The following is a 24,153-nucleotide window of genomic DNA, read 5'->3' on the forward strand; positions in this document are numbered from 1 at the left end:
TTTACAGACAGCCAATTTTTTTTCTTTGCGTCTGACAGAGAGCGTGGTTTATGAACGCGGCCTCAGAAGCGGCTGCTCGCGACAGGACTAAGCGGGGCTGGAAGGGATAAGGCCGCGCGGCCTTGGAGACAGGCGTGACGCGGCTATGCGCAGGAAGCGAGGCACTGGCCCGCTGCAAGGGACTCGCAGGCAGAACCTGCTCGCGACACGAACAATCGTCCACACTTTTGTCCGGTCCATAGTCTATATAATCCTACAATTTCCCATCTACCCAATTAAAAAAAGGCTCGTCACTGATTGAAATATTGATGCTGATATATATATATATATTAATACATACCTAGGTTATTAAAATAATAGAAAAAAGGGGTGGTCCGTATAGTCGTTTTACGGACGATAATTTTACGTGATAACGTCATAAGAAAACATTGATGAAAAATTGCATACTTTTTTAATTTTCAAATATTATTTACAGTTTTTTGCAAATTTAATTTTAAATAATTTGTTTAAATATAATCACGAACAATTGGTTAAAAAGCCCGCCTTAACACTGTTTGATATTATAGAAGATTTTCTCGCACGGTGATTGGCCGGTTCTTGCACGCTCGGCTTCAGGCGGAACGTGACAATGAGTCATGCATTTTCCGTGCGTGCAGCCGGCGTTCATCGATTTATGAGACGTCATCACGTCAAAAAAATTTTACCCTTACAATAAATTATTCTCTCTACCTGGAAGTGCTACAGTCAACAACCAGCTGCCGCACACCCCAGGCGCAGGCGAACTGAAAGATGAGCCACTTGTGAAAGGATACTCCGTACATGCTTCTCCTTCACTGGGTTCTCGATCACGTTTATGGCCTTGCTGATGCTCGTGGCCTGGAACAAGAAGACACGGCGTAAGGGAAACCCAGGGCCGGTGCAAGGTCAATTGGCGCCTTAGGCGAAAAACCTTAATTCCCATCCCCAAGCCGCAACCCCAAAAATTTTTTTCCTTGCCTCTAAATACATCACGTAAGCCTAAGATTTTGTCAACAATCAAATGTAAGCAGGCTTGTGTTTTCTTTTTCTTTTTTACTTATTACAAATCATAAACAGGTCACCGTGGACTTTAAATAATTACTTATATCAATATTAACATTCCATACTGTTACAAAAATACATTTTCATCTAGTTTCCATAATGGTTAAACATATTATATGAGCTGTTATGTCTTATGTGTCGTGCTGCGCCGCCCCCAGCTACTTGGCGCCCTAGGCGGTTGCCTAGTTCGCCTATATGGACGTGCCGGCCCTGGGGAAACCAGAACACTCGGAGAAAAAAAAAACATAATGCACACCAATTATTGGAAACAACAAAGAACAAATAAAATATAGATGTGGGCGCAATTAGCATTAATCCTGCAAATTAATTGGGAATAATTACACACTGAACTAATTATATTGCATTATTAAAGAAAGAAATACGCCGAAGGCAGGATAACAGGTTTCTTGTCCGCAAATTGGGCGCTAGTTACACAAATCACTCGATTAGCATAATAATAAAATTTAAAAAATATACAAGTAAACATCTAACCTTGATAACGTGCAAATTCATGTGTTCTCATTTTGTTCACGATGCAGATAAATTTATAATACCAAACTCGGCCATGCAATTTAACGTAGAATACTTTAAAATACCAAACTTTTTGTATGCGAATCACACGTACTTTATGCGTCCGCCGTGCCGCTGGGATTCGCTGCTTGAACCGCAAGCGTAGCTTGCCAACAACGCGCCATTAAATACTTCAGAAAACCCGTATGCCTTCTACAAAGAAGTTAGCTCTGGTAACTGATGTTGCCTGCTATAAATTTTGTTTGCTGAGAAGTGCATGTTATTGCAAAATTTAGATTTTTTTTTTACCCCCTTGTCCATTGTGAATTTGCACGCACTAGCGAAATTTGATAAGGTAATTCAAGAGAGTCACGGTCTTTCCACGGAAAAAAATTTACAAAAGAAGGAAAATTTGTGTTCTATAATCTTCTTTGATCCCCCCCCCCCCCCCCTAAATAGGGTTTCGAAATTCCTTCTGGATGTTGAAATACTAAGTGTGGAGGGCGATAAAGTCTAGGGAAATGGTGAGTAAAAACATTAAAAACGAGGAAAATATATAAAAGAATATAATAACTATAATTTTTGTAGCAATGAACTCAGAAATACCATTTTCCCACTGATCTCTAGTTTTACGGAAAAGCCGCTACCCTCCATATTTACAACACCTTTTTATAGGGCTTATGCACTGTATAATTATAGGATCTAGAAAAATTATACGTTCAAATCTTGCAACTTATTTGCTACGCTGGTTTTGTTTATTACCTAATTGTGTCATATCTAATTAGATAAAACTAAATTCACTTTATAAGTTTACAGTAAGACAGTAAACAAAAACAAAACAAACGTCTTTAGTTTAAAGGTGATATACAAAAAGGCGAAGAAAAAAAAAAATCAATTTTTTATACATAAAGTGTAATCACGTTGCCCGAAATTTTCCAATTGTAACAGGCTTGCGCAAAAGCGTTGTTTGCTGTCAAGTCAGAAAAAAAAAATTAAAATACCAGCATTTAGCTATTATTTTCATGCTATTGGTCTTTATTAAAAATATTTTAAGGATTGTTTGTAGGTTCCGAACTCTTGAGTAATACTTCGATATAGACACATCTAATACTTCGATATAGACACATCTAATACTTCGATATAGACACATCTAACACTTCGATATAGACACATCTAATACTTCGATATAGACACATCTAATACTTCGATATAGACACATCTAATACTTCGATATAGACACATCTAATACTTCGATATAGACACATCTAACACTTCGATATAGACACATCTAATACTTCGATATAGACACATCTAATACTTCGATATAGACACATCTAATACTTCGATATAGACACATCTAATACTTCGATATAGACACATCTAATACTTCGATATAGACACATCTAATACTTCGATATAGACACATCTAATACTTCGATATAGACACATCTGCGCACGAGGCCATCACTGGTTCGAGATTTGCCAACAAAAATGTAAATTCATCTAATGTCAACAACGACATGGGGCTTATTTACCATTGCCACACCAACAAACTCGTTTCTGTTAAACGTTTTAAATATAATGCAGTCATCTGACACAAGACATAATTAAATGAACTACAGTAATGAAATATCACACTCTAGGTACACAAACTTTATAACGTACAAAGTAACACGGAATATTATAAAGGCCATCCACAATGACACATTGTTTCGAAAATCATATTGGCAAAAAAGGCTTTGTTAAGTATTTGAAATTTTTATAATGTGAATCACCTTGTCCATTATCAGTCTATACTCGGAAGCCCAATGCGAAAAAAACATAGTATCCATTTGCCATCAGCCAAAACTGGTGACTATATCCCTCCCCCATTCAAACAAACTAGCCACGGCTAAGCGTTAGTTCATCTGTCGTTAGTTCTAAACCGGAATGTTGTTTTTTAAAAGGCAAAAAAACTGCAATGGATACAATGCGGCAGCTTATCAGCAAGCACACACACAGTTAAGAAATGACTGGCAGCAGAGATAACATTGCACCCGATAACAGTTACAACGAACTGCCTCTAAATCAGAAATGACATCCACATTGCGGAGCAGACTCGCAACGTGGACGTAACATGCAGTGAAGGCCACGTTAAAAAGATTTTTTTGAAGTGACGTCTAATAAATCGATCGGCTGCACGCACGAAAAAGTGTCCCGTTACGCACATTGTTCCGTTATGCTGTGTCCCGTTACGCACATTGTTCCGTTACGCTGTGTTCCGTTGCTCTCATTGTACGCATGCGCCGCATCTATCGCTCTTCCACTCGACTGATTATAAAGTGAAGTGAAAAGTTAATGTGGTTTTCATTGCTTATTACAACAACAATTTCGGCAATAAAGGTTAATTATTCTTGCATTTTAAAAATCTGATTACTAGTATAATTTTAAGTATTTATTCTTTTATTATTAAAATAAAAAGGATTCAATTTTATTCATAAAGTATGCAATCATTTCAACAATGTTTTGTTATGACGTTGTCACATTAAAACTATCGCCCGTAAACCGACTTTACAGACAACCAATTTTTTTCAATACGATCACACCAACTAATATTAACGAGACACTTTGGAAACTGGTAATTTTATTACCATTCCGTAAATTTCGGCTGATTACTCACATACAAAAAATATAATACATAATATTTAGGGGCATATGCAAAAAATTCCAGCAAATATGAACTTTTGGAATCGTGGAATCATTTCTACCTCACAAAATTATAAATGTGCCTGGTAGATAGGCTACACAACTTCTACAACTCCACAGCACTGTAAGACTTTCCATTTATTTCAATTGGAGAAACCACCCAAACCACCGGCAACGTCGGCTAAGTTCACACATCTGTGAAAATCAGGGGCGCAACATCTAAATTTCCAAAAGGGGGGGGGGGGGGGGCGCAATATACCTTTTTATAAAGAATTATCGATCCCCCCTATTGAAGCGGGGGGTCCGGGAAAATTTGTATTTCAAGGTGGAAAATTGTGCTATTTAAGCAGTTTTATTATCTAAAAATTGATTAAACAGCACTTTCTTTGCCCCCGTTTGCCCCCACTTCAAGGTTTCAGAAGGGGGGGGGGGGGGGGGCAAAATCCCCTGGGCCCTCCCCTCCCTGTTGTTGCGCCCCTGGTGAAAACACAGGGTTCCCATTGAGAACTGCAAACAGCGCGGCCCTCGAGTCGACAGTAAGGGAGGGGAACGGAAAGACACGCAGTGAAGACGGCGATGGTCGCGCCGCAGCAACTCGGCCGTGGCAGTCGGGGTCGCCGCCTGCAGAGCCAACATCCGGGGCGGGCCTCCGGCAGACACGCCCCCGGCCCCCGGGGTCTTAAGGTCGGTCCACACGCAACGTTTCGTACACAGTTTTGACTGCGCAGGAGCAAAACTGTGCGAACAAAAGGTCGCAGTTTAGCCGTGTCCACACAACACAGTTTACAACCAAGTTTCATCCTATCAGTTGCGAGAATTCCTTACTTCGGCCAATTCTTTCCGGTATACCAACCTCAAAGAATTTTTTTTTTATTTTATATCTGTTAGCCGCGATGTCAACCTCTTTGTATTTTTTCACAAGTGCTTCATACGCTTGACTTTTTTTTGTCCCTATCGCTATATTCTTTTGATTTGACCCGCCACAAACACGGAAAGGACTTGTACAGACCAATGAACTCTGTTAGAAATTCACGTGAACACTGTCGCAAATCGGTCATCATTGAACAGACTACACTGTTCCGGTACAAATACCGAGGGAGAACTGAGCCCCGTGTACGGAGAAGACGGAGGAAGTGTCCACACGCTACAAGTCTGTGCAGGTCGACTAAACTGCGCGGACATAAATGCTCTTGGCCACAGTTTTCCTTCTCCGTGTTCCGTGTTCCGTGTTCCGTGTTCCGTGTTCCGTGTTCCGTCTCCGTTCACAAAACTGCGTAGTTTTCCTGTCTACACGCTACGTCTTGTCTACAACGATGTGACCTGCGCAAGTAAACCGTTAGAGACCGGAAAAATTCTGGATTCATTTCGTGATAGGCTGATATTCAAACATGTGTACAATTCTGCTGGTTCTGCTATTGGCTCGCAGTTTAACTGGAGCTCTCTGGGCCAATGAGAGACTATCGACCAAAGAAGCGTCGAATCACAAGCTACCCAGTGGAGACGCCTCACAATTTAGTACCCGATGAACACGCGTGTTTACTTGAGAAATGCAGAGGATAATGGAGGCTATCCTAGAGGTAATTATATCCGCGAATTTTTCCGGTCCCTATAGATCGTTGCTGAAAACGTTGCGTGTGGACCGGCCTTTAGCCCCGCCCCGCCCCACCCGGCCTCGCCACACCCAGCGGTCATCTCAGTCAAGCGTGTGTGCTGGTCACGAGACACTCCGTGTTCATCTCATACGTCAAGGGCGTGCCTCCCATTTCAGGTCACGATTATACATTTATATTAATCACTCATCAACTTTTAGACTTTTTCAATTGTTTAACTTTCACGAAATGAAGAATTTATACAGCGCATACTGCTTGCATAATTAGCTGCCAAAGTTACTTTTTTTTAACGTTTTATGGGTTGTACAAACAAGGAGAATTTAATTCATTGCAGAACCGAAACTTTTTAGATTTAACTGCAATGCCACTGGCTACTTCAAGAAATGGTTTGCATTTCTATCACAAATACTCATTTCATGTTCCTTGGCTGTCAAAGTCGTAACAAATTTGAGAATTTTGAAATGCCAATTAAATTAATTAATATTTTCTGAAAGAAATTAAAACCATTTGTTGAAGTAGCCAGTGGAATTGAAGTTAAAACTAAAAAGTTTCATTTCTGCAATAAATTAAATTATCCTTATTTGTACAACCCAAAAACGTTAAAAATGTAACTGACAGCTAATTATGCAAAAAGTATGCGCTGCATATATTTTTCATTTCCTGAAAGTTAAACAATTGAAAAAGTCTATATATAAAATCTAGACCCGAAATGGGAGGCACACCCTTAAAAACATTTAAGGACACGAGATAAAATACCATGTGGTATCATCATCTAGAGACATCACAAGTCGTAAGACAGGCTACTGCTGAAAGTGAGACGAGAGTAGGAGGTTATTGGAGAGCTAAGTATAATTATTGTATTAGTTATTTTATTTAATGGCCAATATATATATATATATATATATATATATATATATATATATTAAATTTGATAGGTTTGCTGTTGTGCAAGGTTACTTGTAAATTACACTATTGTGTTCTGATACCTTTTTCCTTGGTTTGTGTATGATGCACCTGGTGAAGTAAAATAAAAGGTTAGTTATTTTGGTGCTCATAATACTCTGCACTTGTTTGCACCTTCTGTGCTGTTTACTTGGTGGCCATATTTGTTTCAGAGTAGTAAAAATAACTGAACTCTCCAAAGCCTTGAAATTATTTTTAATTGTATATTGTGTAAATTCTCAGACATTTAAGAACTTATCGCTCAAAAACATTTGTTATGAAGTAACTTGAGATACATATCTTTAACAGTTGAGAATATTTCGGAGATAATTTCGTATGATTAAAAACAAAATAATCAACTTCGCTGTACCTGAAAAAAGTAATAAGTTCAGGTTGATAATTTTTGTATTGTTTATGGAAAGTTTTTCCCCCCGTGTTTGTTTGATATTTACATTTAGATAAATTTAATAAAATTTACTTGTTCTGTCTTGTTTATGTTCTGTATCATTTAGGTTATTTCCTATGATGTTATTCATTCGATACGCAGACCAGGCCCCATCTGGGTGTTTACCTTGTGATCTGGTAAAAGAGCTGGTGCTAGCACGTAAACAAGGCACAGCTCGACTGGCACGTGTGAAGCTCCGACACCCGCAGAGCAGCAGTCACTGTGGCTTACACACACTGCTGGCTGGTCACATGTCACGAGATAAACATAAGGTAGTTAATTTACCAACGTATGTCGGATACACCTTGACATTTCATTGGTTAAAATCAACATTTAACGTTTCAATTGTGAACCGATTGTGCACAGGTGGTGTGCATAGTCGTGTGCACGGCCTGCTATGGTGGTGTGCACGGCCTGCTATCATGGTGGTGTGCTCTCGCTCAAGACCGGCTGCACCGCACCGCGGGCCGCCAGCCGCTGTCAAGGTCACAGCGCCGACACCGCACACTTCCTGGGCAGTCCCGCGATACGGCCGCCTTCACCGGGAGGGGGGGGGGGGGGACCACGGGATAACGCTTATCACAACCACAGTAACAAGCGCAAGCGCCTCCCTCAGAGAGGAAACTACGGCCAAGGCCGCCTGATCCCATTTTGTACGTGGTTACAATCAAGTACCTGCTAGTTTATTAAAACTGCCGATAGGTTAAGAAGGACTTCACACGTGACGTTAGTACAGCTGAACTTGGATAAACGTACTGTACGACACACCAAAAAGGAAAAAAATATATATATATTGAAGTATTTAGAGGACAATTAAGTCAAGCCATGGTTTGATACGAAAATAAAAAATACTCAAAAGATTTTATTGGATTTACGAATTTAAATCTTTTTTTTCCTTAAGCTAACTAAGAGTTTAAATACATACATTCAGTTAACTATATTCATAAATACGAAGTAATTAAAAAAAAACACGTATCTATCACGCAATATAATATATCCAATGGTTGGATTCGTCGTGGACTACGTTAGATAAACAGTAATGCATGGCGAGTAGCAGAGCCTGCAGAAGAGAAGACGATGACAAGAAGGGGGGGGGGGGGGGTTACTTCTTGGAGCGGAGACCACGTCACACGCGGCCCCGCCCCCTGGCCTTCACCCCCCCCCCCCCCATCCGTCATCCCATCAACCGGGGCGATCCGTGTGGCGAGACCTCGGTGTCTCGGCGCACACTCCACACTCCTGCAGCATCGCGGGCCTGTGTCCAGGGCAGCACTGCACACACGTGCTGGTGTGCGACGGGGTCATATCGGCTAACTGGCGTGTTGCAGGTCCGCCGAGTCCCAAGTGCTCGGCTACAGCCCGGCCAGTCGCTCTCGGAGACTGGTAGTTCTCCCGTCAAGGGAAGGTGGTCGTGGAGTGGACGGGACCTCACCAGTTACGAACACTCGGGCGCCTTTTTTTACACAGTCATATCACACCACGTGAAATGTCTGTGCGAGGGACAGAGGTATCGCGTTACAACTTTAAAAATGGGGAAGCCTTCATTTCACAGACGAGAGAGCAACACCCCAAGTTCACGCTCGCTTTTTTTTTCAGTATCTCTAATGTAGCTAAACTAACCCAATCAACCGTCCACAATTGTTTTAAAGTATTTATAATGTAGCTAACCTAACCTAATTTACCATTAGTATCCTTTCATCAACACCGCACGGGCGTTCGGCTCTCTCGTCTGTGAAAAGAAGGCCGGAGGACGTGACTGTGCCTCTCTGGGCCCGGGGACAGATGCGGGCCAGATGGCGCCGGCGGTGACTCAGCCTCCTGGACCGCTCGCTTGCCTACTCACGTCTCACGTCGTGGGGGCTCAGGCCCGGGTTCTCTAGCCACCCGACACACGCGACACGTCACAGGCTCAACAACCACGCTTTCAAACACTCGCACATGCACCGCGCGACGCAAACGTAGGCCAACTATCAACTTCCCGCGTTTCTGCTTGCGCATTGCTTGAATCTGTGTGTGAATGTGCGAGTGACTGGCTTTAATGTAGCAGCACCTATTTTTTATTGATACTATTTGCTGGTATGTTTAATCACTTTCTTTTTTATGCATGTTTATGCTTAATTTTTAATTACTTTAAATTAGTTATGGTTGAATCTTTTGTAACAGTTAATATTTGAACATTAAGTTAACATTTTAATTTGTTCTCTTAATATTTAGTCAACATCTGCTTATATCATGCTTAATTTATAATATTCCACTATTTGATATAATTGCAGAAAAGTGGTTAAGTGTAAGAAAAGGCGTACCGCCTTAACTTCGCCACCAATAAAGACGATGAATTGTAAATTATAAAATTATCTACCCTCCATGTTTGAAGTGAAATGTTTTAAAAAAAATCTTTTGAAATCCAACTTTCCATGTAACCGATAGAGTAATATCAGAATCACAGGGTAACGGAAGCGAGTACGAAACGCAGTTAACGCGAGTGACGAATGTACTGTACTTCTAAAAATATGCTCGAACCTATTGCTCCCTCCCGCATTCAGCCTAACTCTTCGCTTCTTCCACCAACCAGACAATGAAGCATCCAGCTAACACCAACTCTCTTCAAGGCTGGGGCGTATCTGTATCAGTAAGGCTGAACTAGCTGATGCTTCTAGCGCGGCGTCGCTCCTCTGGACCGGCGCGCAGTCTTCTCCCAGTGCATGGGACACCTACGAGACTTGTGCGGGATCGCAACATGACGTGGCGGAGAAATGAAGATGAATGCAAGTCCCTTGAATGCTTTCCAGATTATGTTCCGGGTGTTTCACTCTTTCAAATAATAAAACAAAATAGAGAAACAGAACTACTCTCAGGATGTTCTTAAAATGCTTTTCGTAAACGAACACAACTCTTGATATCTTGAACAGTTTTCAAATCGCGAGGTTCCCCCCCCCCCCCCCCGGAGTTGTGTACACCGTAGGTTTGTTTGACTCGAGGTCTCTTTTTGACCTGTCAACTCTCGGGGCGCCCTTTTCCGGAAGCAGTTGGCGGATGGTGGTTCTACTCGCGGGGGCAAGTTGCTCTCAGGTCACTCAGGTCATGCTCTCGATGCTCCTCCTCTCGAGGAAGAGTTGCGAGGGCAAGTCGTCTGCTGGTTGTTTTGGCGCGACTTTGACGATGGAGTCAATATGTTATCAAGCTACATTTGGTGATGACGGTAATATTTTAATAGATGACGACATTGAAGCGGAAAAACATTACAATATAACTTATTTGGCATCCTTTATTTAACAATCAAAAGATTTGCAATAGTTTCCTAGTACAGGTTAGCTTATGCATACCACAGGCGGTTTAAAGTCAAAAAGCAATATTTATATTTTTTTTTTTACCTTCATAACACTCTCTCATAATTTGTAGTCCAATATATGGTAAATAAATAGCTACTTCATCTTCAGATGAATCTTCATTTCCAAACAAATTTCTCACGATGTCTGCTATATTTTCCGCCATCATTGTTTTACAACAAATCGCGTTTTCTTCGTGTATTAAAAGTTACCGACTCTTTTTGCTCTCAGGTCAACTTGCTCCCAACTCTTTCAACTCCCGAGGAGCATGAGAGACCTCGAGTCAAACAAACCTCGTGTGTATCCCCGGGTGATATGTTTCAGTGGCGTGGCAAGCGGGTGGCAGGGGTGGCCCCTACCAGGGGCGCCGGCGCAGGGAAGGAGGGGTGGGGGTTTTGCCGCCACAACGGTTTCGCGGTTACTGAACCCTCCCCCCCTTCTCTTTTAATCCAGAAGGGGCCGCCAGAGGCGCCAGTCACCTTAGCTACGCCACGGTATGTTGTAATACGTGTGCAGGTGGTAACTTCGAACACGTGCGACCAGAAGCCTGGACTCCGCGGGGGGAAGGCAGTGGCGTACGTGAGACGCGACGAGTCACGGGAGGCCGACCGCGGCCAATTGCAGCATCCTGCCCCGCGCAAGACACTTCCCGGACACCGCCCCCCGCGCCAGGCCCCGCCACTGGAGCCAACTTTCAACTCTCGGGCTTTCAAAACGGGAAGCCTTCGTTTCACGGACGAGAGAGCCAAACTCCCGATCGTGCATCTTCGGTTTTTTTTTTTTGGTCCAGTGTAAATAAACATGGAGGTGTTGATAAAAGGAAAGACCATAAACAAGGCAACGGTATTTATTTGTACGCCGCCATATTTTTCGTTTGCCGTGTGTCCGTGATTGTTTATTTTGGACAACTCATGATAACTAAAGGTCAATTAGGTTAGGTTAGCTACATTATAAATACTTTAAAACATTGTGGACGGTTGATTTGGTTATGGTAGCTACATTAAAGATACTGTGAAATCATGTAAACGGTTTCCTAGCCCTGGATAGCTACATATTAAAAAGTTATTTGCTAAGCAACCATAAAATGATTTTACAGTATTTTTAATGTAGCTATACTTACCTAATATAACCAACCATCCACAATGTTTTAAAGTAGTATTTATAATGTAGCTAACCTATCCTAATCGACCGCAAAATGTAATGCCACACCGGTTTATACAATGAGATAGAACGGCGTATGACGTATGAGTAAGCTACATCCCAAATAAATACACCCGTTGTGGTACGGAAAAAAAACCCAGCATGAACTTCGGGGAACTTAAGGGTGTGGCTCTCTCGTCTGTGAAATGAAGGCTTCCCTTTCATAACCGTTGGGCCGGGCGTACCAACTACGCAACACGCAAAACAACGCAAGGATATCTCCGTCGTTTATGAAGCACGCTAGTCGCAAGACTTCACCCAACATGTACCTTAAAATTGTAAGAAAATAGAAAACATTTTTCCACCCCGGGTGTGTTTCGATAATTCATATTTATCCTGAAAACAAAAGAAATCTTCAATAATTTGATTTTAAACTTATTTTATTTTACTAAGTGAAACTTTAACAAGTATAAACAGGAAAGAAATTCTCAATAATTTGATTTTAAACTTATTTTCTTTCACTAAATGAAACTTTAACAAATATAAACATAATGTATATAATTAAAAAAAAAATACCGCGAGCTTCTATGCACATAACGTCTGCATCTTTGAAACTTTTCGGAACATTCCTCTTCAAACATGGCCGTCGAAAACGCAAGAAAGTTGGAAGTTGAGTTTATGAATCGATATTCTAAAATGTTTTTGCTGAACATTTTGCGTTCTTGGTTTCTTGCGTAGTTAAAAAAAACCCGGCCTCAGCCTTGACTGATAATTACCGTCCCCAGTCAACAGATAGAATTATCGCTAGGTTTTCAGATATATAGCATGTGGTGTATACGTTGGCAGCGAACTTAGGACAGTAGTTTCAAGTCTTGACATATAAAAGTGCAATTTATGATATTTCAACAAGGAGTTATGTCCATTAAAACTTGCTCGGCAAATTTTAGAGCAAAACTTAATATTTACATGTAACACAGTTAACCTTATATAATATTAAATTTAATTAAAATACATACATTTTTTGCATAATTATCTAGTTCCATTTATAACATTTTGAGATTACAGTAATAAGTACAATTAAAAGGATTAGAAAGGTGAAATTTTTTTGGTTACTCATAACATAGCCTAATTACAATTTATCTCCGATAAATGTATCAAACCAAAACATTACAATGGAAAGACATAAAATAATTTCAAAGAAACTATTAATGGGGCCTAAGTCAAAGTAGCTAGGAGGACACGGTCAAGGATGTTTATAAGGTCGACCTACACACTTAGAATAATTGCATTTTCGCCTTCGTGACTGGCGCGCAGGCCTCTTCACTCACGTAATAACTCTCGAAAACGATCCGAGACAAAGGAGCAAAAGAAGTCTTTACTTTTGATAACGTTTAAAAAAAAAAAAAAAAAAAAAAAAAAAAAAAATCTCCCCTCACCATTAAAAAAAAATTTTAAACAAAAAATGTTTGATCCTGGTGGCAGACATTTCCTCTTTTCACGGACAAAACCGGAACTAGGGCAGTATAAAGTCTTCATATTTGCCTTAACCGGAACGGTTTTAGAGTTCCGACAATCCGAAATGGCTGCAGCCAAGAAACTGGTGTGCCCCCAATAGCAATCAAAGTAGTTGTGTCGTCATAGCGCCCATCTTCGCGGCACTAATGTGCAGGTACATTCTGCACCACGAGCCCACAGCAAGAGAACACACGAGGCGACAGGCTGGTCCCTGCTTCGCTGGTGAATCAGGGGCAGTTGCTAGCCTACACCCGGTGATTCATTCTAGATTAATTTACGTCTTCGACTTCCATGAATCTTACTGAGTGCATTCTTGCGGGACCTGCAACGGGCACCGCGAGGAAAGCGGTCGAAAGAACACTCAGCCAACAAACACCGCGGACGTGCGACCCAGCAGCCGCAGGTGGAGTGGTTTCGAGCGGTCTGTGGAAGGTTCGAGTTAGAACCCGGCAACAACTATGACTGAACAGACGACTAATCAACTAGAATGGTAACACTAGACATAAGTAAACTGTCTGAGGGATCGCTCCCCCTTTTTAATTCGTTGACCCAGCCCTCTTAGCCGTTAGGCCCTGCCGGCCTGGGGCCCCCACGGGCGCGGATACGCCGTATACGCGAGACAGGAGAGGTGTTAGAGGAGAAGCCTAATATGTTCATCAAGCTCTGTCCCTGCCCGAACACGTCCGAATATTCACCTTCGGCCAACCTCGGGATTTGTTTTATTTTTGCGCAGGGAAAATGAATTCAAATATTAAAAGTGGTCGGTTAGGTTAGCTACACTAAAAAACTTTAAAACACTATGCACGGTTAGTTAGGTTAGTATAGCTACATTAATATAAACAAGAGAAATATATATATATATATATATATATATATATATATATATAAATGAACCCGAGGTTGGCCGAAGGTGAATATTCGGGCGTGTTCGGGCAGAGACAGAACTTGATGTACATCTTAGGCTTCCCCGTGTTAGAGATCCGGTTATGTCCAGGGGCTGAGACCACCCATCCCAGCATAGACACCACCCTTCACCCCCTGCCCCGCTCAGCTGACCAGACAATTTGGCTGTGTCCTTAGCTCAGACGTTATCAGCGTCGCTGGCGCCTACCCGGTTACACTAGACAGCAAGGGAAGCCTTCTTTTCACAGACGAGAGAGCCACACCTGAAGTTCCCCGAAGTTCATGCACAACATGTGTATTTATTTGGGGGAAACCGTTTACATGATTTCATAGTATCTTTAATGTAGTTAACCTAACCAAATCAACCGTCCACAATGTTTTAAAGTATTTATAATGTAGCTAACCTAACCTAATTGACCATTAGTTATCATGAGTTGTATATTTATTTACAATGAACAAAAAAAAACCGAAGATGCACGATCGGGAGTTTGGACTCTCTCGTCTGTGAAAAGAAGGCTTCCCAGACAGCAGAGACACGGCCTGGACGCCAGACTCACGTATCGGTAGAAGACGCGCGAGGGCGAGTCGTACGGGGTCGCCATGGCAGGAGGACTGTCGCCAGGGCCGACGGGCCGATAAGCGCGGCTCGCGATAACGAGATTAGCGACGACCGCTCGTCGCGGGAGGGGCGGCCGGCAGTCCGGGGCCGGCGCGCTGCAGGTGAGTCACAGCGCTTCGCGTCCACCGAGAGAAACCATATATTTTTTTTAAATTTAATTGCGGGATTTGAAAATCTGTGTACCCAATCAACCGCGTGTACATTAAAACTGATTCAGAACTCACGTCTTATCTTACATTTGTGTTCCATCGTCTTGGTCTCAAGAGTTTACAATTGAATCAGGAATTTGTAAAAGGTACAAAGTCCACTTTTTGTCGAAAATGAGTTATGACCATGTAAATGATCTATAAAGTAAGGGCTATCTGTTCAGCAGGAAAAAGTCCAAAGTCCAGTTCATTTAGCACAGTTAAATGCACTATGAATATTTAGGGAATTTGCAAAAGGACTCATGTCCTGGACATGGCACCTTCTGAAAATGAAAATTACCTATATGTCGTGGAATTTTTGCAAATGAAATATTTGTGAGGTTCTTTCATAGATATATTATTTTATGGAGTGGTAACATCATTATATACAAATAAGCAAAAGATGTTTATGATTGCTGGTTATGTAAGCTTCACTCCATATATTAAATCCTCCATGGTTGTAGGAACAACAGTTGGCAACAATGGAATTTTATCGTAATTATTTTGTTTACATTTAGTTAACATTGTTTTGTTTTCTAAATGGAAAACATACAGTCGAAAATGGATAGCAACGGTACTAATAAACAAAAAGGTGTAAGAAATGATGCTAGTTATAAGCGAAATACGATAAAAAAAAAGGGCAAAAATAAAGGGTTTGCCTCACACAAACCATGCAGGAAAAGAAATTGGTGCCAGACAAACGGGATTCCAATGCAAGTAAGTGAACCTTTTAGTAGATAACAGTGCAATCATATTCAACATAACCTATGTGTAAATATATTAACATTATGTTATTGCATGAACCTAAATCATCGTGTTTCTGTAGACATTTTTGTGTGTGCTGTTGTAAAATTATTATTTTGTTGTTCTAATGAAATATATGTTTCTTACAGATGCAAGAAACGGTGCTGTGCACATTTTACTGAATATCAGCAAATTGATGTGATCCAAAGGATAAATGGCTACGACACGAATAATGAGCAAGATATTTACGTCCATGGGTTAATCCAATCAGTACCTATACAACGGAGGCGACCCCGAAGTGGTGAGGGCTCAACAAAGTCAAGTTCTTTCATTTATAATGTAGTATGCGATACTCAAAGGATCAAAGTTTGCCGTAATGCTTTTATTGCCTTACGTGGTATTACGGCAAAACGCGTACGTCGTTTATGTTCATTACTTTCACAAGGTAAAATCCCAAAAGAAAAACGTGGAAAACATAGAAATGGAAGAGAAATAGCAGATGAAGAGCTGTGAAAAATACACGAACATATTGAATCCTTTCCGGTACATGAGTCTCTTTACTCGTCTAGAGATGTATTTTATTTAGATGCTAGGCTTAATGTGACCAAAATGTATGGTATGTTTAAAGAACAGAATCCAACTTCTAAAGTCTCTTACAAGTACTACACAAAATATTTTAGAGACAAATTTTCCCTTTCATTCGGGCAACCGCAAGTAGATACGTGTTCGAAATGTGAATAACTGTCAGCCACATTAAAGAATCCAAATCTGACTGCTGGTATGAAGGGTGGTGCGGAGACTGAGAAACTAGTGCATCTTAGGAAAGCAAACAAATTTCACCAACAAATGAAACTTGTTACAGAAATGTGTGTGAAAGATGAAGGTATTGCAGGAATAGTTATTGATTTCATGAAACATGTACCACTGCCACATATTCCTATTCAGGAAATATTTTATTTGCGACAATTGTGGGTTTTTGTATGCAACGTTCACGATCTGAGGACTGGGAAGTCAGTGTTTTATATTTATCACGAAGGCCAAGCACACAAATGACCAAACGAGGTGTGTTTATTCATTCTCGATTATATTGGGACGTAAAACCGAAATAATACAGTTTCAGGGTTTATGATGGCTGTAACTGATACAGGCAAATTTCAGAACATCCACCAGTACTTTCCACACGTGGGCATTCATACCTGCCACGCGACAGGAATTTTGCAGTTGTTAAAAGAGCTATCATACACATTGATAGAATTTATACTCCTAAAGAGTATGTAGAAACCATTGTCAGCTCTTCCGCCAAAAACCACTTTGAAGTGAAAATGGTCGACTCGAACGATATCCTAGATTTTAAGGGACGGTGGCCTTCGTGTTATAAAAGAACAGTTACGTCGTTAGAAACATCCAAACGAGAAGTACCAAGAGATCGAAATGAGCACTTCGCTATTTCCAAATATTATGACTGTACATACATATCAGACGCAAAAGGTACTGTAAGTGTGAGCGAACATATTAATGGACTTATTCGGCATACGTTTTACCTATGCCTCCCATAAAAATATGACATCCCTACACTAGCAACAAGACACGCATATCCAGAAGTACATGTAGCAATCAGGAAGGAAAAACTCCTGGATATTGCGAAATGTAAGCAGTACGTTATAGTAAGTGAAGAAGCCCAGTTTTTTGTGTTTTTCTCACAATTCATGTTTTTGGACATGCGACCTTCTGCAAATACCTGATTCAATTGCTACAGCGTGTATCGTCCTTAGTTTTCAGTGTGCACTTTAATGGGCACTTCATGTCTCTTTCCGATGCACGATTTCTTGCATTAGCGCTGGCGTGCTCCACTGTCGGATACAGGCCACAGAGCACGTTTGACACAACGCTGCAATTCATGGAAAATGTTTTATAATATATCTGGAGCATTGTATTTTGTAAAGGAAGTATTGGAATGATAATCATGGAAGTACATTTTCTTGTTGCATTTCATCAAGAACATGAGATATTTCTTTATTTTATTTTATTATTTCTAAAGATATGTAAGCGAAAGTTTTATTATTTCTAAAGATATGTAAGCGAAAGAAGACATCTAGGTTTCAAATGTTTTTTTTTTATTATTCGAGCAAAGCCCATAATTTAATGTAATGCTTTGTTATCAGTGACAGACTACTACAAAATAGTTCTTTCCCCTTGTGAAATAATAATTGATGTTAAGCGTTGGATTTTTTTTCTGTCATAAACTATTTTATGGTCCTAGAAATAATAACAGTAACAGCCTAATATATATATATATATATATATATATATATATATATATATATATATATATATATATATATATTGAAAGTAATTAACGATCGTATACAAATATGGTTTGTAATGTTAAAAAGTCGAGTAGTGTAAATCTGGCAACAGCGGGCGCCATACTCCGTGACTGCAGACTGGGAGAAGTACAGGCCGACACGGCCCCTTCCGGCCGCAGTCTTCCGGCGATAAGGGGGGCGGAGTCTCCCGTGACGCGCGCCTGTCTGCGGCGCCAGACTCCGTGTGGTGTCACACAGGCCCAGGCACACGCCAGCTATTCCGAGTGGCGGCGGGCGGGGGCAGGATAGTGGTATCTTTTAGTGTTTTTATGGCAGGGTGTCATTTTTAATTATGTCTTATTAAATTATGTATTAAGGGTATCAATACAGCAAAGATTTAATTTTTTTTTAAAATTTAAATTTTATTTTTTTAAGTATAAATGGATGGTGTTATGCACAAATGAGTTAACCAACAAAAGGAAAAAAAAAAGTCATTGAAATAATTGTGTAAGTAAAATTACACTTTTAATTGAGCTAAAAAATTTTAACCGACATTCCTTGCTACTATGCCATCTTGCGACCAAACTTTCAACGCACTACCACAATACCGGTTATTGTGTGTTCAACTTTGAGTTCAATTTACTCAGTTGAAAATGTTGAACCATTTTTACATAACACCGTCCAGATACAAATGTGATTAAGGAAGGAGGAGGCATGAGGTACGCTTTATACCCCCTCAAGATTACTTACTTGCCCCCACCCCCCTCGTAACTGGCGTCTCACTGATGAGTTACCAGCGAAACAGGCTATTTTTATTACTGTCATGCATGATGCATGACCCTGAGAATTATAAACAGTAGCCTACCTGCAACACTATCACAACTTGCCGCCAATGTAAAAAAAAAATATATCACATCATCATGCTTGAAATGGTATGCAATGGTTCACGGCGAAAGTAATCGTTATTCGAAGCTGCAAGTCGCTCCATCGAAAACCAACTTCTTATCGAGAATGGGCGTCGTCAATAAATTACCTAAAACAGCATTGTTTCAAAGGTACATAGGTATCCATCTAGAAATTTAATGCGCCTCTCCGAATTTTTTTTTATTTTATAAATTAGCATCGAACAATAATTGGCCTCCCATCACTACACACACACACGCACACAGTGTTGAAACGGTTGTAGAATTTATATTTACGCGCAGTTATGTCATATCTGTAAATATAAACAAAAGTAGGCCTACCTATTTTTTTTATCAGTAAGAAAAATAAGTTACATCCAGACTTCGTGCGACTAACATACAGTCTGATAAAAGGAAACTGGGGAACTTTCATGCCGCATAGCACGTCTTCGTTGTTCCGACTTTTATACGTAATCGTGAATTTGGAGGGGTGGGGGGGAAGGGGGGGGGGGCGGTGTTTCTTAGTTACAAGCGCCTCCGCCTACAAGGCCACAGTCCCTGCCTTGACGTACCTCGGTGGAGGCATCGGCCGAGCGGACGAATTAGCAGGCATGTGCTGCCACTACCCCCACGCACGGACAAACGGGGGCTTTGTGGCACCTGGCGGCTCTTTGCGGGGCGTCCTTGTTCGCCTGTTTACAACCCTGTTACACCTTCATGTTCTGTACGCTACACTCCCGCAGCACGGTACACTACTCACATTTCAATTAATGTGGCTGTGACTGGTTAGTAGAGGAGGAGGGGGAAGAGATACTCGACCCGGGGTATAAACCACGGATGTTTAGTAGACTTCTTGAAAGTGTGAAATGGACTCACTAAAAACTATAAGTTAAATTTTTTCGTGGTCCAATTCTTGCGACATACAGACAGCCGATCAAATCAAACATACTATGACTTATATGTATGTATGTAAGCAAGGAATCCTTGTAATGCAAAGAATCAAATAGTGCGTATTTGTGGCAATTATGTAGTAATTAAGTGTGCGCGGCAGCTAATTTGGTACGGTTCAGCACTGCACTAGACAGGATATGCCTAAACAAGACACGGACTGCCTGCCCCCCTGGCTACATTTTCAAGTGCCAATGACACGCGCAGTAACGCCACGGCTGGAGGGTGCGACACCCGAAACAGGAAGTGTCGATTAGAGCGCCTTTAGGCATGGCGGGTTGACTTCCGGCTATTTCAAACAATCCTGCCCGACCCCCCTTTTCTTTTCTTGGTGCGCCGACAGAACCAATCCCATGCCTTTATTTAAAATTAAATACATAAATACAGCAAGTAAAATTGTTTTGCAGTAACCTCAATTAGAAGACCACGAGAAAAACTTCACAAATACTCCCCCCCCCCCCCCTTCACAACGAGTATGTCATACATGTACAGTCCAATAAGGAATTACAGAACATTTACGTAAAAATGTGACAGAATAAGCTACTACAGATTGCCATAACGTTCACCAACTGTTAAATATACACGTCCACTTATTCCAGAGAAATGCAGCCTGGATTCACGCACGGCTCTCTAGACGCATTGACTCCGAAAAGCAACAGTTTACGTCAACGCGAACAAAGCCGCGGCCACCAATATTTGAGAACTTTAATTTACTTAAATAACCTGGTCACTGCCGAAGTTACATTAAGGTGTGTTCACAAAGGAAAAAAAAATCATTGTACAGCTATAATTACGATTGTTATTATGAAATAAAAATCTGAATCAGTCTAATGTACATAAACATTACGTTTGCACATAACATAATCGCACCGAACAAGACCGTCTGGAGACTACAGCCAAGGTGACGACACTTTGCTTATAAATGTTCTTCAAATTAACGCAGAGAGAATTAAAATAACCAATTATGAAGCTGACTCAATGTCAATTTGATAAAAAAAATCGTACAATATAAACATACGAAAAGGTTAGGAGTGCACTGAACCAAATAACGCAAACACTTGGTAAATACTGTTGAAATATAGAAACCACGAACGGAATACATACATGAGTCAAAAGTAAACGATACAAAACGGTAGGCTGTGTTGAAACTTACTTGCCCTTTCTCGAACTGTTCCCTCTCCAGCTCAAGGCTCGTTTTGCGCTGATGCAGAACTCTCGGTAGGGAGAGGGACGACATGTTTCATGTCCCAACGAAAAAGCGCACTTTACCACTGCTCGATTATTTGTACAAACAGTCCGTCAGCTTCAAAAAGACTACTGACTCACTTCACTTTCACAAACCTAGCACTTGTACAGGAACAAGGAGCGAGCGACTTCAGTACAGTGGAGGAAAAAAAAAAAAATCCTTCGAGGCAGCTTGCTCACTTTCGCCAACTACACAAAGCAAAAGTAAAATAACGGCGGCGTGAAGAAATAATTACCAAACACGAGATATTTACATATTTAATTAATAATATAACATCGCAAGTGATGTTTTTTATGTTCCTGAAACATCTGTAAAGCTATTTATAGACAAACTTACTGGAACTTATTACACACTTTGAATGAAAAACCTTGAATGAAACTTATGAATGACGCGGGATAGCTTTTGTGTGTACTGTAGTACACACGGTATTAACGTCATTCTCATAGCTATCGACTAGACCTTTTAATCAGCGGTTGTGAAAAAAATAATTAAAAACAGTTTTAAAATCATAACTATATTAGTTTCACGACTGTAAGAGCCTATGTATCACTTAAGACCATTTGACTGTATCCACCGTATGGGATTAGTAGGTAAAATGCAAAATCATTTTTGAAGGATTGTCAGTAGCGGATCCAGAAGGGGGGCTAAGGGGCTCAAGCCCCCTCCAAAAGCATCTGGGTCCACTATTGTTTTAGTGTTTGCCTTGATAAAGCCTAGCCCTAGCAGGGTCAAGCCCCTCCCAAACCAAAATCCTGGATCCGCCACTGATTGATTCTTAAGTAGGTTTGTTTTAAATATGTTAATTGTATGCACATATGTACTGGTTAAAAATGTCCCATTTAACATTAACTCAAAAGTTCAGGCCTGCCGGAGTAGTTGTATTGTTCCAGGCCCCAAATTACATTATACATATTTACTTGCAGTACATAGTTATGAACTGCTATGGGCTGTATTACACCCACAGCACGGGAAAATGATAATTGCATCAGCAATCAGAACATGGCACAGAACCACTTAATTAGCATTCTGTGTAGACATGAGGCAGAAATATTAATGTAATTAAGTACTATTTATTTTTAAGTTCTCATTACTTCTTAACATGAAGGTGATATGCTTCTTGTTTGACGGCTGTAACTTAATTTTCCGCAGGAAAATATGCCTATGTTTAGTGGCCACAAATCTAAAGTGAAACATACAAACAAAATATAATTCTGAGACTGAACTTACCAGATTTCCAGCGAAATCATGTTCCATAATTTCCAGGAACAGGATTCTTCAGTGATATTCCTTTGAAAACTGGCTTGTAGATCCATTGTCACACAGAAGACATACTACCACAAAGTGCAAGACTTTGTAGGTACCTTTAGTATAAGGCATTGGCTCTTATTTCTTACTGCAATACAAGCAGCATAGATATGAATGGTGGATCAGAAAAAGAGTAAAATAGAGGCCATTGCAATCAAGTTAGCAACTGTGCCGGATACATGGAATTGGATTCATAACTAAAGGAAGAGAGACAATACAAGCTCGTGAAGACCATAAGAGAAGCAAGTGGCTAGGTACACATTCTGCCTCACCATAACTGTCAAATTGCAACAAATTACTCAAGACATAATTTTTTGTTCACTGAAATTAAACCATCAGGATTTTACACGTGTATGATAGAACACTTGTTGCTTACCTGTATTGCAGGGGCGAATATTCCATGGAACCAAGGGAACCATTGGTTCCCTACTGCTGACAAATAAATAAAATAAATATATTACTACTTGTCTACTGTCGGAAATAATTCAACTCGTATTTTTTGAACAGCTCGCCCTCACACTTTGTGTGGGCGCGTTCGCGCGTTGAACTTCAGCTATCGCTTCATCTCTCTCACGCCTCTCTTTCTCTCTCTGCCTTCCCTGCTCCCACATCCCCCCCCCCCCCCAGGGATACAATTGCTTTCTGCGCCTTCATTGGTGGCCGACTCCTCTCCGCCTTCGCCTTCGGGTGTTTCCGTGAGCACTCGGCTTCGGCTTCCGACCTGGGGAACCAAGCCAGACGGCTGGTTCCATCGCGTGACGCATGGCGTATTCTCTAGAGAAATTGTGTGCTTCGCGTTGCGTAAAATAACTCGCCTGACAGCCTGAAAGCAGATTTACTACATTAAGAATACGTACTTTATAATACTTAATTACGTCACAAGTTTTTGGTGAAGAGTTTCGTCAAATTCAAAAGTGGCCACATAGCTACAGCATTGTTGAACTCGCTCATTGCGGTAGGCTTGGCCAAGGGAACCAACAGTCTATTCTGCGGGCCCTGGCCATGGAGGGGATTTTAAGGGGAGTGCGGTGGGACGAGGCTGTCGCAGTAGGGGAGGGAGCGGCAGGAAACAGACGCGCTTGTGACTGCGTGGTAGAACATTTTAGAGGTGTAAAAGTAATGAAAAAAGCGTATCCGTATGTATTCGTTACTAGTATATCAATTAGTACTCGTTACTATCGTATTGTTACGTAACTCGTTACTTCTGATACCGCATAACATGCTATGTTATGTTGCAGCAACGAATCGAGTCGTATTGCGTACGCGTACAGGATGACGTCGCGTAAATAATAATAAATAGATTATATACAATTAACAATATTTGATAATTAACAGTTTTTGTTAGCCAAGAAACAATTAAATCTCATTAGAGCGGCTTTATTATATTATCTCTTTTAAGATAAGAACAAAAAAAAACGTGAAAATACGCGATACTAAAAAACAAAAACATACATATTTCTCATTTGTAAAAAATACTTTCTTATGTTGTTTTTGTTCCAATCTCAAACTTTGTCTACACACACAATACCTTTAATAAACAGTAAAAAAACTTGAACGACGAATTTCCAAATTATACTTTACTTAATAAACAAACGTCGTTCTTTGTAACGTAAATTCATCGAATATGCGCGCGCATGCGTAAAACATACGAAAACTGCGAGTAACGAGATGCAGTCGTGTGTAATGTTTCGTTACTCGGTACTAGATGGCGCACCCGTTACTCAGTACCGAGTACATACGGT

At 40.7% G+C, this 24,153-nt stretch overlaps 1 protein-coding gene across 2 annotated transcripts in view; it reads right to left on the bottom strand.

The window, feature by feature from the left end:
• LOC134532523 (huntingtin-interacting protein 1) overlaps positions 1–21,259 on the bottom strand; it is a 53,835-nt gene extending 32,576 nt beyond the window's left edge. Inside the window, exons 1-2 of one of the 2 annotated variants that reach the window (XM_063368987.1) lie at positions 21,014–21,259; positions 813–876 (exon numbers count right to left, since the gene is read on the bottom strand). In XM_063368987.1, the coding sequence (XP_063225057.1) occupies positions 813–876; positions 21,014–21,097 (148 nt within the window). In that variant the 5' untranslated portion in view covers positions 21,098–21,259. Of the gene's footprint in view, positions 1–812; positions 877–1,572; positions 1,688–21,013 lie in introns of those variants that run through there. The other variant, XM_063368988.1, reaches the window with a different exon arrangement.
• Positions 21,260–24,153: the final 2,894 nt, after the last annotated feature.

This window comes from Bacillus rossius, chromosome 6, assembly GCF_032445375.1.
Source record: "Bacillus rossius redtenbacheri isolate Brsri chromosome 6, Brsri_v3, whole genome shotgun sequence".
Classification (NCBI taxonomy): domain Eukaryota; kingdom Metazoa; phylum Arthropoda; class Insecta; order Phasmatodea; family Bacillidae; genus Bacillus; species Bacillus rossius.